This window comes from Rissa tridactyla, chromosome 3, assembly GCF_028500815.1.
Source record: "Rissa tridactyla isolate bRisTri1 chromosome 3, bRisTri1.patW.cur.20221130, whole genome shotgun sequence".
NCBI classification, from domain to species: domain Eukaryota; kingdom Metazoa; phylum Chordata; class Aves; order Charadriiformes; family Laridae; genus Rissa; species Rissa tridactyla.
In genome coordinates, this window is record NC_071468.1 from 4,685,781 (window position 1) to 4,702,289 (window position 16,509).

General features: G+C 45.7%; 1 protein-coding gene across 1 annotated transcript in view; it reads right to left on the minus strand.

Moving 5' to 3' along the window:
* JAG1 (jagged canonical Notch ligand 1) overlaps positions 1–7,013 on the minus strand; it is a 36,509-nt gene extending 29,496 nt beyond the window's left edge. The window contains exons 1-2 of the mRNA XM_054196469.1: positions 6,535–7,013; positions 5,433–5,738 (exon numbers count right to left, since the gene is read on the minus strand). Coding sequence (XP_054052444.1) covers positions 5,433–5,738; positions 6,535–6,609 — 381 coding nt within the window. The 5' untranslated portion in view covers positions 6,610–7,013. The remainder of the gene's footprint in view (positions 1–5,432; positions 5,739–6,534) is intronic.
* Positions 7,014–16,509: the final 9,496 nt, after the last annotated feature.

The window sequence follows — 16,509 nt, forward strand, 5'->3', positions numbered from 1 at the left end:
ATTACCAGCTAAAATTGTTAGAACTGTGTCAGTTAACATACAAAACTTCTATCCATCAGCAGAAATGCAAAGTCAAGTTTAGTTTGAACTTTCAAAACCAATCCTGTCATTGGTATTATCTACACAGAAATACTTTTAAGAACTGCAGCTTAAGGTTTTTGGATGTACCGCAGAGCGTCAGACTCAAGAACTGATGCTGAACTAAGTGCCATGTACGAGAGTGCAGCCTCTTGTACGGCACATCATCTCACTTAATTAGCTAAGGCCCAACTTTACCAGCTTCAGTACTAATTTACTTCTACTGCAGCCTTCAGTCTGCAACAAAGCAGCAAGTTTCCTGAGTTAACTAGAATTTTAAGCATGAAGCATCAATTTTATGCAATCGTTTTCAGACATGCAGACTTCCAGCTGCATAAACAAGCTGACAGCACTGGATATATGCAGGCTGAGAAAGTTTAGGAATAAGCTCCAACGCCAGGTCCAGTCCAGCTGCCACTGAAGTTAAACTGGAGCAGGCCTTTATTATAACAAGAACAAAAATTCTGGGAGCAGGCAGGATGAGGATTTATTTTTAGACATATTATGGTAATATAGTCAAATGGATTTACCGGGAAGATGAAGTTCTGAACTGACAGGAACATACATAACTCTTAAGAACATGTAAGAAGTCCAAAAACTCCAAATGGATGCATCACTTCTCTGCAGTCCTGGGAAAAAACAGACTTGTGGATGCTAATTATGCCTCAGACGTCACTTAATACTCCCAGCTCCTTTTTGGATAGTAAACCCAGGCAAAACATTGCCCTTTGAGTGCTGAAAATTTATTCTTAAATTATTAGTCAACAGTAAGTGACACAGTGTGGATTTGATTAATATGCATTTTGTTATTACAAAAATTTCTTCTGATGTGCCCATGCTTCAAGATGACTTATCAGGTCTTCCTTAAGAAAAGCTTGAACATTATCTAGCATTTACTTCTGCAAGTTTTCAAAAAGTTAACTGGAAGGAGGGAAAAACAAAAATCAAAAAAACAAGCTTGAGTTTTATACTTGTGACCTACTGTTTGTTTTGTGGGTTTTTTTTTTTTAAAACAAACAAACAAACAAAAAACAACAAAGGGAGTTGAATGAAGTGATATTTTCCTCCAAGATTCAAAAGGCTATTACTTTAATATCAGCTGCAGATTAGGATTCTGGAAGCCTCATGTGTCAAGACAGGGGGAAGAAGTTCATGAAGCTTAAAAAACACTAAAGGTCTTTCATTATCTCCTTCTAGTCAGAAAAAAAAATGCCTACCCAGAAAACACATTTTACATCTTCAGGAACCAGCAGCAGTAAGATTTGCCATTAAAAAGGGGAAAGGCTGACTATTTTATTTTTTAGCATAAGACTGAAATAAGATGTTCAAAACTCTTTTTACTTGTATTTTATGCTAAAGTCATTTAGATGCTGGAAGGGTTTTTTTCCACCTCAGTAGTTTCCTGGTGTGTTGGTGCAATTGGCCCCAATATTAAATAATTACAAGGATCGTAATTTCAGGATAAACAAGCCGTTTGAAATTGGAGCTATGCATACCAAAAGAATTGCCAAGTTTGACCTCCTTCTTACTCACAGTCTCGCCAAACCCCCAAAAGATCTTTCTTTACATAAAAGCAGAGTTTAGTGCTATGCTTTCCTTAGTTAATTCATGCACTGCTCCCTTAAGGTACGGCACACATCACGCTTTGGATTCTTTAAGAAAGGCAAGAGATTTAATTTATGTCAGAGACGAGCATGTGTCTACCATGAGACAAAACTTGTTGAGACAGACTTTGACAAGTGGAACATGGAAATTCTTTTGTTACATACTTTTCTATATGGCCTCTTAAGCCAAGTTTGCCTGTCAAGAGAGTCACTAGTCTCAAAATGAATGCAAGACGCAAGACTATGCGTATTATTATTTTAGTTTTTTAAAAATCACCATCATTTCAATTTACTGAAGAATCGCTAGCTACTGCAAGGGCAGCTTTCTGATGCACTCTAGTTCCTTCATGCTGGTCTGCTGCCCCGTTTCCTAGCAACTTACTCAAACCTCCCATCACTTAAATTAATTTATGGCCCACCATCTCCACACTCATTACTCACACGGGTACATATCAAAACTGACAAGAGCAAACTGCATAAGTTATTAATAAAACTCTGACACTTCAAATCTACATTACAACTACAAGCCAAATCTTAACAGTACATTTAAAGCACACCATTCTCTTTTCTTCCCCTCTCACATGATGAATAAAGACCTCTAATGCAATATAACTATTTTTCACAAATGGCATAAGGGGGCAGCTTGACAAGGGAAGAGGTTTTTTGGGGGGTTTTTTGTTTGTTTTTTTTTAGGTAGTCAAGGCAATGAGACTTCTTAATGTTACTGACTCAAGCTGGAACATCCCAGAAAAGCCTCCCTCAGACAGCAGACCACAAACAATACATATTCTGAGATGAGCATGATTTTCAGGTGCAATATGATTAACATTTTGGTCTCACTCCTATTACCTTTACTGTAATTTTCAGTTGGATGTATTCAAAGACAACTCTCACAATTAGCCACATTGGTAAATGCAACGCTAGTCTCAAGCTTTTACTGAAGTCAACAGTACTCACCCATCTAAAGAAATTTTTTTAAGTTCTGAAATCTCAGCATCGGATTTGAATTGACTAATTAAGTTTACTACTTTATCTGTAGGGCTTTCAAAATGCCCAAAATGATTTGTGTACACAATTTTAGTACAAATAAGAGCTTTGCCACATTAGATATTCTTTTGTTCAAATGCCATTTGAAAGTCACAATGGCTAGCATAAAAGCTGCGTGCTATGGAAGTTAAAGCTAGGAGGCAAGCTTGATAATTGCAAACAGACTATCATCACAATCTCAAAAAGTGCATTTCTGCGTGGGAACATGCAAGAGTTTATTGCAAAAAAATTCCAGTCTTAGGAACCAGAGTGTCTGAAGTTGACGAGTTTTACACATTTCAAAGGCTGCACTGGAGTTTTGCTGCTGCTGCTCCAGGATTCCAGTGCTCAATTAGATTCAGTGGGACAATAGAAGCATTTCTTTCACTAAGATGCAGGCAAGCTTGGGAAACTTCTCCCAGGGTCCCCAACCCCCTCAAACCCACAGATTTCCCTTCCCAACCCTATAAAGAGAGGGGCTGTTAGAAGGAACACATTCAGTTTTCACATTGTTTTTATATACATACACATACTTCAGATTCAAGGATCTTGAATTACTGGGAGCAGGGTAGGGGGCTAGTTAAAAAAAAAAAAAAAAATCCCTGATGAACCTGACTTTTCTGAAAAACCTCAAAATCTGCAACACAACCACTGCAGCCGTTGGCAAAGCTTCAAATACCTCAGATTTTTACAAAGCCCTTTATCCCTTTGATGGCATATTTGATAACAGTTTTATCTCATTTCATGTTAGAAAAAAAATAAAAAAAGAGAAAGAAAAGAGAAAGAAAGAAAGGAAGGACTTGTACTTCCAACAGAGAATACTTTTGTTAACTCTGCTATTGTACTTTGTAATACTATCTCCTTAAAAACGCAGACTGGATTTCGCCCTTGCGCCTCTCCAGCCGTCAAGACTCCAGAAGTCACAACTGACAGAAGAGGCAGGTAGGAGGCAGCACAGGACATTTCAAGAACACATGGCTGCCTGCAGCGCTTGGCTGTAGGACTACAAAGTGGGTGTCTACGCTCCAACTGGAGAAGGAATGAATGCTTTTGGGGTGGGCTTTCCCTCCCAAAAGTCCAAGCCCTCCCAGCAACCAGTCCTTATCTGACTAGGAAGGGCCAAGCTTTGGAGGGAGCGGAAAGTCTGGCTTTCCCCTCGCCAGCAGTGATAGTGACGGAGGATAGGAAACAAGATTCAGCCCTCCCCTGCACGCATGTAAAGAGCCCTCCTCCCCTCGCAAAAACGACCTTAGGCATCTAGGTTAGGATGACTGGATTTTCAAAACTGCTGAGCATCAACATATCCCAAGGCACTCGGTGGGAAACTGTCTGCTCAGCACCTTTGGAGAAGGGGGGGGGGGGGGGGGGGCAGGAAAAACAGTTTTGTTTCCTAGGTGATCTCTAAATAGAAGTTTTAGGAGTTTGGAGTTTTGGGGAGTTTTCAGCTTTCATACCATAGCATCCCAGGCAGCCACCTCAAAAGACAGGCTGTTGTGCACGCATAAAAGCCCTCCCAGACCATCCTCAGCTTTTGCTTGCCTGCATGCAGCCCAGCACTGCGGGGCACAAAACAATGCACCTCCTGCCATCCGAGGCCATGGTAGCCTTCTACCTCCAGAAGCCCTACAGCCCTGGAGCCTGCATCTGTGGGTCTGTCCTGGGTGATGTCCCCTTTGTAAAAATGGTCCTCAGTTTCTGTACAGTGAGCAGAGGATTCCTCTGCAGAGCTGACCATATCAAAGCTTCAGCCCTCTCAAGCACCCCAGAAGAAACAAGCAGCACTGAAGTCTAAGCAAGTGTTCTTTACATGATCCAACAACAAAGCAGGCTTCAGCTAATGAAGGGGTCACCCATCCTCCATCTCAACCACTCTACAAACCTGACCGGTATTTGCTGGAGTGGACAACGCTGGGAAAGTGCCTGGCAAAGAGCCCCACCTCCTTGAGCCATCGAGTTTTGCACACAACTAGAGGGAAGCCAGAATCTATGGACCGCAGAGGCAAGCAGCCAGGAAAAGGTGTGCTGTGGGGAGGAGTGGGGGAAACGGACCAAAAGCTAAGGCCAGGCTTTTCTCCGTCTTTAGCTTCTGGAGTCTGCAAGCACCTCAAAACATAGCAAGCTTCGCAGGGAAGCTGGCAACTAGTTCACGAAGAGCAGCAACAGCAGCTCCCATCAACACCAAGCAGTGCAGCGAGATTGTCCCCTTGGGAGAAGCAGGAAGCCTTCCCAAACACGCTCCAGGGAAGGAGGCCAGCTATGACACACACTTTTCACACGGGATCCCTCTACAGCCCCTAACCCACTGCTCTTTTGGCTTATGCCCAAGACTTCACTGGTTAGGAAGGGAAAAAAAAAAAAAAAAAAAGAAAAATGAAAAAAAAAAATGAACTTCTGACCTTCCAAGTCTCAAGAGACTTATTCATGCTGTAAAGTGCAGAGATACTGGGTTTGCTTCCCTGACCCATTTCGATCCCCCTCACTGCACATCTGACTTTCAAATTTAACAGGCTACGCATTGTGAGCCCCAGGGAGCAAAAACAAAAACACCACCACATTTTACTCATTTCTGTGCTGTGGATTCCTGACGCTCTCGCCAAGATGCCTGCTCCCTCCCCGATCCTGGTCCCTCTCCCCCTGTGCGAGAAGCTGGAGTTCAGCTCCCTCTGCCCATCTCAACCAGGACCGTCCAACAGAAGCAGAGCCAGAGCAGGCCACGCAACTCACCGGCCAGGCGAAGCTGAAAGGGATAACAATCCGGTTCTTTTCATTATTCCGGTTATACTTTAAATTGAAGGTATTTCCTCCAATGACAGGAGTGGACTTGGATCCAAAGCTGCAAGGACCGCCAGCAGTGACCCGCGACTGATACTCCTTCAGGCAAACTTTAAAATAGGTATCACACTCGTCTCTGGTGCATTTTTTATCTCCTGGGTTCCGGGTGCCATCACAGCAATTTCCATTTTGCAGTTCACCATTCACATTTTGCATGGATAAGATCTCCAACTCGAACTGTCCCGATGCTAAAGTCACCTGTTAATCCCAAGAAAGAATTGGAGGAGAAAACAAACAAACAAAAAAAAAAAAAGAAAAAAAACAGAAACAAGAAACAGACAGTTACCTCACTTTTTTCACCAAATGCCATCTACAAAAACTTTGCAGACAGGAGAAAGTCATTTTAAGTGTGCTTTCAAGAAGCACACGCATAACATCAAAAAAAAGCAACCACTCCAAGCTTTTCCCTATCAGGCATCCATGAGCAAGGCTCATAAATCACCCCAAGCAAATAACGCCTTTAATGCTAAAAAACAACCTTAAGTGCCAACTCCAAAAAACCGCGTGTGCGGGGAAGGCTGCTAAATCGTTAGGAAATAAACCTAAACCAACCCAAGAGTGTACACGCCAGGGCAAACCCAACAAAACGATGTAGCCTGGAAATGCAGCCCCTCTGCCTCCTCCGAGGTACAGCTGAGACCGGGGGAAAACCAGCTGGGATTCAGAACACTGAAATTAGTCCCAGTTAAGAAACAAACAAAAAAAAGAAATTTCGGAAATTAAAAAAAAAAAAAAAAAAAAAAGAAGTGGCTTGCAGCAATTGCAACTTTTATTCCGAGGGAATACAGCCTTGCCGCAAGGAGAGCTTGCGCGTCAGCCATCCCCGCAGAGAAGTTACCGGCGGTGCCTCGGCGGCGGGTCCGGGCTTTGCTTCACACCCGTCCACCGCGACCCTCTGCGAGACAGGCGGCACAGCCCCCGCCGCGGCGGACCCCGGTGCGGGCTGTCCCCTCTCCCCCATCCCGGGGGTGACCGGCGGTGCCCCGGTACGTACCTGTGCCCGCAGCCCCAGGAGGAGGAAGATGAGGAGAGAGCACGCCGCCGCGGCTGCCCGCCGGGGCGCACGCATGCCGCCGCCGCCGCCGCGCTGCTGCCCGCCTGCAGGCCGCCGCCGCCGCTCGCTCCGGGACGGGACGGGACGGGACGGGTAGACCAGGAGGGGAGGAGGAAAAGGAGGCGGAGGAGGAGGAGGCGCCGCCGCTGCTGCCCGCCGCCGCCGCCGCCCCGCTCTAATATACCGCGCCGGCCGCGGCGCGCACCCGCGCCGAACAACGCCGCTTTTCAAGCGCTTTTCAATAGCGCCCCGGTCTTCAATGCAAAGCAGCCCGGCCTCCTTTTATTCTCCTTATTCTCTCGCCTCCCTCTTTTCTTCCCCTTTTCTCTTTATTTTATTATTGCGATTATTATCCCGATCCTTTTATTTCTTTCAGGTTGCCGGCCACCGCGCGGCGGAGGCGCGGCGAGGGCTCCCCTCCCTCCCGCCCCCCCGAGACACACACACACTCACTCACACACACACACACACACACACCACACACACTCACACACACCACCCCGCCGCCGGCCGCCCGTCTGGCAGCCCCGCCGCCGCTCGCCTTCATCTAGCCCAGGGCGGCAGGCGGGGAGGCCGCCCGCTCGCGCATGCGCCTATCCATATGCATGAGGCGGGGAAGGAGGGGAATGGCAGGAGCAGGGGAAGGTAGGTACCGGCAGGAGAGGAGGAGGGTTAGCCGGCCGCGGCTGCTCCTCCTGCGGGAGGTGGCGGGGACCCGCTCCGCCTCCCCCGGGAAGCCCCGCTCCGCAGGTGTCTCCTGGGCTACCGGGAGGAGCGGCGGGGTCGCCGCCGCCCCGCTGAGGCGGCCCCGGGGAAGGGCGAGCGGGCGCGTGCGTTCACCTCAGGGGCGCTCGCGCCTGAGGCGGCTTTTCCCGCCCGCCGCTCGCTGAGGGGACTCGCGGCTCCCCCTGCCCCGGCGCCGCAGGCCCTCGCCTCATCGCCTCCCGGGGCTGTTTGAAGGGGAAAAAATGAAGGTTTTGGGGTCGCTTTTTGCACGGAAAGCTTCTCCTACCCTCGTCCGGTGGTAGCCGCCTCTCAGGCTCGCCTGCTTCCCGGCGCTGCCCAGCTTCCAAGTGAGTGTTGGGGTTTGTCGGCCGCATCCCTCCAGGAGCGGGGTCCTGAGGCACAGAGCCGGGTGGGGACTCCTTGCCGTAGGACTCTGAGAAGCCCAAGAGTTTGCACAATAGCAAAGGGCATTCAGACTAGCTCCTGGAGAAAGAGCCACGCACCAAAGGGCATTGAACAAACAAACAAACCAAAAAACCCTACAAAAACGCAGCCCCTAGTTTTGCGTCTGGCTCAGGAATTCCCTGACTAGAAGTTGGGTGAGCGTGCTGGGAACTGTCACTGGATTGCTGTCCCATTCTTCCTGAGGCGCTGGAGACAGGAACCCAGCCTGCCTGACGTTTGGTCTGATCTGGGACAGCTATTCTTACGGCCCCATCTTCCATTGTGGCCCCATGTAACACCGTAGATGTGCAAATGTCTATTCTATACACCAGAATGTAGAGGAAAACAAGCTTTCTGATCTAATTTTATATCCTTTGTTTTCACTTCCTATGGCAAAAGCAAAGCACACGCTCGCTCTCGGCTGTGGCGAGGTCTGTCATGTTACGATGGGGTGCCCGAGGCTGCGAAGCTGGCTGTGTTTGTGCCCCTGGACCCTAGAATTGTGCTCATGCTTCCCTCAGACTCTGTCGGATCGCTTTCCACTCGTGAGTTTCAAACTTAGATCACGTACCAGCCATTTTGGCATGCCTGTGGGCTGCACTATGGCTGAATACTCCTTCCAGCCCAGAAGTTCTAACAGCATTGCTTGCTCCTTGCTCGGAGCCGTTACCTTTTCTTAGGCTGGTAAACCTTCATTGTGTTTTATCCGCAAAGCGGCTGCAGTTTGGTGATACGAGGACCAGTGCCTCTCTCCTTTTTTTCAGCGGGTGTTGGTTAGCTTCCACAGCCTATTTAATTGTTACTCATTCACAAGTGCCACACATGTGCTCCTCTGGGCCTTTAAATACCCTACTGCTTGCTGGTATGCTCCATACCTTTAGGGCAGGTGTGGAATTGGCCTTTCTGCAGGAGGTTACTCCACCCTTAGGAAATCCAGAGTTCTGGTTCCCACAGTGCTTGTGACTCAGCAGCGTAGCTGCCCTTAAACAGAATTACTCGTCCAACAACTTAAAATGCTTTGCAAGCACTAATGAATTAAGCCTCCCAATGTCTTGAGACACAAAGTATTACTGATAGGTAAACCAAGGCAAAGCGTGAGTCATGTGCAGAAGCGCATTGCGAACCCTCTCTCTTGCAGCCCTGCAAGAAATTCTGACCTGGAAGTCAGGAGTAAAATCCCCTTAACTTATTAAGGCCAGAATTTCACCCCTGAAGTCTTATCTCCTGCTTTTCTTCACTGACCTCTTCAGGCCAGATGTCTAGCCACTGAAAACCAATTGAGCACGGTGTATTATGCAGCCTGAGGATCTTTTGAAGATGCCCGTTTCACTATGTGTGCAGCAATGTACAAATTGCTGCATGTGCACAGGGGGGGCTTCAGTTGTAGTTGCTTTGAGTGGCCTGAGCCTGGTGCATGTAAAATTCCTGCTGCAATGCTCTGCTTGCATACGCCTGTGTCTCACGAGGCGTGGAGCCGACATGTCTTCCTTTGAGGCCGGTGAAGAACTTTTCAGTGTTGGCACTCAGCTTTTCGCATTGCGTAAAGTTACTTCCTGGTAATCTTCCTATTCTGACATAATTAGATTACATCCATGTCAGAAGCCGTTATAAACATCTCGTGTGCCAAGGTCCAGTGTTACAGACAGGACTTTGCTTCGGGCCTGAATCAGTTCCCTATTATAGAGTTAGATCCCGCTTTGCTGAAGCCACTGGGAGGATGCCCAGGACTTCAGTGGGACGAGGATCACAGCCTTTAGAGGGAGTGCCTGGCTTGCAAGGGTCAGGTGTCGTGAAGTCAAGACTTTCTGCTAGGAAAGTTGTAATTTCCTTTTAAAGCTCAGTGACTCATGGCTGTGAACAATCCCACAGGATTTCCTTAGATTTGCGATACCTGAAGGTAAGCTTGGAGTGGTGACCCTGGAAAAATTCTTCGTTCAGGGATCTGATCCATCTCATTTTCAAGTCAGTGACTAAACTTCTGTTTATTACTGTAATGCAGATCAAGTTGCATAATCGTGGGGGCCTGATCCTGCATCAGCCTCCAATAAACCAGGAGAAAGAGCTACCAGAAAAGAATCAGTTGAAACAGGGAATCTGTAGTCACAGAATTCGTAACGCTTGACGACCTCATGTCACAGCAAATAAGGAGGCTCACAGAGCCCTTTGTTTCTCTGTAGATTTTTATAAAAGTAGTTTTGCTTGTCAAAGTTAGCCACCCTCTAAAATTAATTTACTGCAATTGTAGATGTAATTCTGGACAAACTGAGTGAACGAGTGAAAATTTCACCCACTTGGATAATCCTTTATCTAGGAGTTAAGCTTCCCTATTGCAAGGAGAAGAACATATCGCTCCAGTCCATCACGGATGAGCGAGTTTTTAGATAAGGCCTTTCCTATAATACACCCATAACACTTTATTTTCCTCTTGCTGTACTGGAACTGACCTCCCCACTTGGGCGAGTGTCGCACAGGCAGAGATAGGGACTGTGCCGCGCTGCTTGGCTGACACACATTTCAGAGCAACACATTCCAGCAGATGAACCCATTTGCACAGTTGAGTGATCTAAACTTAGAAAGCTAATTTCTCTAATTACAAAGTGAGACTGAACTCCTGTAAAGCTTTTCATCACCTGAGTGGAATGGGAATTGCACTTCCATAATCATTTAATGTTTAGAAACTAATTAGAAAGTGTTTTGTGGGGAGGCCACACCCCACATTAGACTATTTCACAAATGGATCGGGAGAGAAAACTACCTACGATGAGAAAGTAGAGCAAGTGGTGGAGGTTAGGAAAAAGAGTACAGTTTACCAAACACTGAGCACTGCATACCTACTTCCATAAAAGCTTCGGTTCTTCAGAGATGGGCGATTTCTTGAAGCTGTTGCAAGCTTTCCAAATGTGACAAAAGATTTTGGAGAAGATGATGCTCTGGTGACCAGAGATCCAAATCCAGTTTGCCGCCACAAGCGCTTACTTTCCTCTTTCCCTGGAGCATGCTGCTTAAGGGAATTAAAATTTCAAAGCCCCGTTGTATACATTGTGCATGTGCGTTTTGTGACTTCAAAGTTCCTACCTTAGTTTTTCTGTACCTTGGCTCCCTGGAATTAAAATGAGGCACTAAGTCTAATTCAGAGGGTACTCTGAGAACAATAAAAAATAAAGACTGTGGGGTACTCGGAAGTTATGTTAGTGAGAACCATGTTAGTAAAGTCCTTGAAAGAGTTAAAAGTTGTAGAGCAAAAAAATATGTCTATTGTAGAGCTTTTAAGTTTTATCCAGCTGTAATTAACTGAATCCATAATAATATTGCTTTCTGTCATAGCTTAAAATTGAGACCTTACTCCATTCCAGGGAATAGTACTGTTTCTTTTATTTATATGCATATAAAACCTGCTTTCGGATTGTTTCTCTGTTAACCCTTCGAGGATCAGATGCCTCCACGTTTACCTTTGAACCCAGTTGCTTTGTCCTTCAGTTATCCTCCCCAGTGGTGGGATTCCTATACACCAGCGATTTGATCTCAAATCCCCACTTTCTAAAAACGGGTGAGAGCTGAACTAGGGTTTTAGGTCTGAGTAGGGGGACAGCTTATCAAGCTAGTGTAGCTTCCAGTAGGTGCAAAGACTGTGACACTGAGCAGTGCTGGCACGTCTGTCACAGACAAGATGACACTTTCATTTGATAAGCAGTAACCTCCGCTATTGTCAGTCATAGAAAAGGCTGCACTGAAACCTAGGCTGTTTCATTTTCTTGTTATGAAAGCATCAAAATGTCTGCAGTTTTCACGTAGATCGTTTTCTCTCCATTGTTAAATGCAGATGATAGTATGTGTTCAATGCGTTCTCAATCACAAACAATCCCAAGGGTGCAAGATTGAAGAATACAGGGGTGTCATTTAGCTAAGGAAATGACGAAAAAGAAGAGAGCTGCAATTAGCAAATTTAAATTTGGGTGTACAGTGTATGAACTTCTGGCCTTCACCCTCCATTATTCCATGGATGAACCAGTATTCTGTGCCTTGGGTTTACTTAGTCCTGCATGGGGAATATAAGTGGAGTTACTTTCTTTGGCATGAAGAAACATTCGGAGGAGTTAGGATTACTAAAATCCAGATTCAGCCCAAAATATAAATGTGCCTAAATGAAGGAACAAAAAACTTTCAAGTTAGGGATGCGCTTGAGTAACTTGCTGTAATGGCCAGTCAGTTGAGCTGCAAAGTTGGGTGGATGGGAGTGACCCTGCTGATCTACAGGGAGTTAGGGGTATATACCATGGCACAATGACCTGTGCTTGTTTAGTCCCTTGGCACTGCCTGCTGCCTGGCAGAACAAACCTTTTTTGTTTCAGCTAAATATTTTTAGATAAAGCACAGGCCCCAGAGGGTGGGCAGCATCCTTGGTGGTACAGATAAAGACAAGGTCTTAGGCAAAGGGGCTAAAAATGGCTTTCTCCGTGTCCATCCTTTAAACAGGGGAAAAAAAACCAAACCAAAACCTTGACCATTCTGCATGTTACAAGAGTGCAACTGGCATGCAGGTGTTACCTATATCTGCACTGAGGGCTTTTCTGTCACTGATCATGCAGTGAGAGATGTGACAGGAATGTACGATAGAGCCAGCAGCACTCAGAAGGGGCTGAGTCTGCTCTGATTTGGGAGTTCTGGTGTTGAAACACTGCATTTTGAACAAGGTCCATATCAACTTCGGCAGTAAATTGCTAGAGCTTCTCCCAGTCCTGCTCTGGAGTTAGCTGTGATCAAGGTGCCTGCAATTCCTAGCAGGATAGTGGAAACAAGTGAATGAGAAGGAATAAAATAGGAATAGGCTAGGGGCATTGTGGAGAGCTGGCAAATAAAAGGCCTTATTCTTGGGGGTATAAGCAAGATATAGTGCCCTGTCACCTTGCCTCTCTGATGAAAGGTTTTCCTTTGCTCTTTCCACAGTACCTGGAAGGTTTTACATTCCTGCCTCCCTGCCAGCTGTTCTGTCTCACAATGTTTTCAAACACAGAGGAGATGTTTTTCCCTTCAGTCGCTCCTGATCTCGGCCCTGAGTCATGGACCACTTCAAGTGTGGTGAAGGACATCCCCAGTTTGTGGCACTGTGGCAGCAAGACATGCTTGGTGAAGACCTGAAAGAAAAAGAGCCCGGCTGTAGAATTGGACCCTTAAAACCAATTAATTTCTTTGGAGGTAATGGCATTACCCAGTGTGCATCCGCTTTCCGTCTGAAAAGGGCCACAGGCTCTCGCAGATCCACAATCTGTGTGTTGCCCTGAATTGTCGGGTTTTTTTATATATATAATGATGATTTTTATTTACTGTGGCAGAGGGGAACGAATGAGGGTCTGCCACAACTTGAATAGAAGCAATTCCACACCTGTCCCTTTAAATGCGCATTTGTGGTTGGCTGCCTTTTATTGTCCTCCCTCCTCTGGGGCTGCAGGGGAGTGCCTGCGTGTGTGTAGAAGGATTTCCCAGCCTAGTGGGTGACCTCTCATCTTGCTGCTCCAAGCAGTGGCTTTCCTCCTCTCCTTTCTTTCCAATATTTATTGGAAGCACGTGCTAAGGAATCTGTGAGCCTGCAATGCTAATGAGTGCGTGGCACAGAGCAGAGCGGGGCACCAGATGCAAAGGGACAGGCATGTTTCCTAATGAGGGAGTCCTGAGACCCATCTGTTGAGTCTCGTGGGCCCTCAATGAAGTTAGCTGCACAAGGTTGCCAGAGGAGTTTTTTTTTTTCTCTAATGCTTTTAGTTCTCAACAAGTGCAATCCTGTATAGAGCAGCATGTCATGGGGTTAGGCTTTGTTGTTACTAGCAGATAATGTGACTTTGAAAAGAGCGTCCCCCACCCCAGCTGAAAGGAGGATAACCCTCCTCTACCCCCTTCCTTCCCATCCTCCTTGCTCAGATCAATAACAGGTCCCTAGGCACAAAGCCTGCATTCTTTTATTCTCAAATTAGAGCAGCTGCAGCAGCAACACCACAGCTCATTGGAAACCTATTAGCTTTTGAAAGACTTAATCCAGTTTGAAAATAACTAGTGTTTCTCAATCCTTCACGCACTCACTCCCGTAAGAGGCAATATTCTTAGGCTGCATTGAGAGTGAAACTGGGCTTATTATTATAATAACCTGCATCTCTCTCGGTGTCCCAAAGGGGCAACAAAGAAGGCAAAATGTCAGTTTCCCAGCTTCACACAGCCTAAGAACATCGGATTTACTCTGCGATATCACACCCTATCACTGAGCTAGGCCGCCTACTATCCTGCCTTCAATAGTGTCCCATAGTTTGTGATTCACTCTCCAATTTCATAGTTTTTATGGCCAGAAGGGACTATGATGATAATCTATTTGACCTCCTGCACAACATAGACATTAGAATTTCATCCTAGGTGAGACAAAAGCTGGGGGCAGCTGGATTCTTTGATGCTGCTCTGCAGGGCAACAGTGGAAATGTGGGGGGGTTTTGGGGGCTACTCTTTGCTATAAGGGGAATTTGTTCTTTTTAAGCATATTAAATATAGAGCTCTGTGACTGGGAGTCTTGTGCATACACAGGAAATGCTTTGCTTTAGAGTTAAGGGAGCTGATTTTAGGTAGAAAAGGCTTCGCTCACCTGTCTTGGTTTCTCGTTTAGCTTTTGTATCTAATCTCCCCTTTACTGTGGATCTCCCTGTGAGCTAGTTACTCCCATTTTAAAGGTGGGGATCTGAACTTCAGCAATTGCTTTGCCCTTCGGAGACATTTAGGTCACAAATGCCTTGTGAAGACCATAGCAGTGAGGAAACAAAGTTTTCTTGAACAGGGTCCTTAATCTCATGCCCCAAGTCATACTGGAAATCTGTAGATGAGATGACCAGGGAGCTTGTTTTCTCAATTTTCTTGAGTCCCAGCCTAGTGTGTTTGCTGGCACATCTTTCTCTGCTCAGTCTTTTCCTGTACCATGCCAGTCCTAAACCTTTCCTGTAAGTGCTGCCAACTGTTACAGGTCATGACGGTACAGATATTTTGCCAGTAGTAGCTAGGGTAGGACCACCAACTGACTTCCTGAAGGCCACCGAGCAGCAACAGCTTTTGATTTCTACTGACCTGGACCCGATTCAGTGTGGTGACCTAGAGCTAAGGGGCTCAGTATCTCATTACTAATCCCTTGAGCTCACCAATTCCTTCCACCAAGTCAATGTTTTCTAAAGTGTTAAAAGACTTTTCCTGCCTGCCTGCCCGTTAAATCCTGCTCTTCTGTCCGTGTCCTTGGATCAGCCTAATCACTGAAGTGGATCGGTTTCAAGTCTTAATGATGCAAGCTGTGGTACTGACAATGCGGAAGATGGCAGGCAGTGCAGCTGAGGCACTGCGTTGCAGGCAGCGGGACAGGCACTGCTCTTAGGGGTCTGCTTTGGGGTAACCCTGATGTGCTGCTTTTGTAACGCATTGCCAGCTGGGACATGTGGTGTTTCCTGCTTTTAGCTTATTTATCTGAGATTTACAATGTTTATCTATTTATATATATTTTAAATCTATAAAAAAAGAAACCAGGTGTTTCTGGCATCATCCACTGGCATTACTGTTTGGGTGCCTCAGGTACTGATTCCCTTCTGTGATATTTTAATCCTCTCACTTTCTGAGTTGGAGAACATGGCTTCACAGAATGAACCACACAGAATGCCATCACTATGTTCTAATGTGTCCTTATTATTAAAGTCTTATATTTTAAAGATAGAGAGAAATGTGTTTCAAAAGAGTGCATACAGAAAACCACTATGTTTTACATTAGAATCTGCAATAGCCTCATCCACGTACACTTAGCAGGAAACAGCTTCCATTTTCTAAATTTTAAATTGGATACAGAGAAGCTCAGAAGTTCAGATTTTCTGTATATGTGTCTCCTCTTCCAGCAAAGCTTCTTCATAATTCATGTAGGCTTACAAGGGTGGGCTTATACATTGCTCCATTTATTTACTTCCCCCCTCACCTCCCCCTATATATATCTGTATGAAAAAGGGCAACTGTTCTTAGACATTTCAGTTACTCATCATCCTTGATAACTGTTTTCTTAATATTTACCCTAGTAAAGTGGGCATAGAGGTGTGTTTAAGAGGAATGGTTTTCTTCTTGCAAAGTAGGAACACTGTTTCTCCCTCTACTTGTGCAGCTCTACGTGTGGCGGTGTCTGTGGGCGCACATGTACTTGAGTACAAATTTCCCTCATCAGTTTTTTTCTTAAAACAAAAATTATTCATAGACAGCATGTCTGCCTTTGGCTGCATACAGTACACCAGGCTGCAGATGAAAAGAGCATAAATCTTCAAGCTTCTGCACTTGCACTTAAAGAAAGAGTTGTGTATTTGCTGAGTGATACTAACCACGTTGGCCCTTACTTTCAGTCAGTGGATCAGGACACTCTAATTCTAGGCTATCTCATTAAGAATATTCTCACAATAGTTAATTAGTCTCCAGAATCATAGGGGCTTACTCTGTTCCAATACTGGTGATGTCAATTAATGATCTGCTACCATTTGAAACTAAGTTCTTAATGTGGAGCTTGACATGAAGGCCCATGTCTAGTAAAGACACAGAAGCAAAATCTAACAGTGTCCTTCCTCTTGCTAGCACTTTGTTTATCTGAATTGTTTCCCAAGTTAACTCCTGTGGCCTAACCCCATAGAAGAGAAGATCTAATCTCTAATTGTCCTCTGGGACTATTCCTGCAAGGTCCTTGAAGAATATATCCTGTTTCCCAGT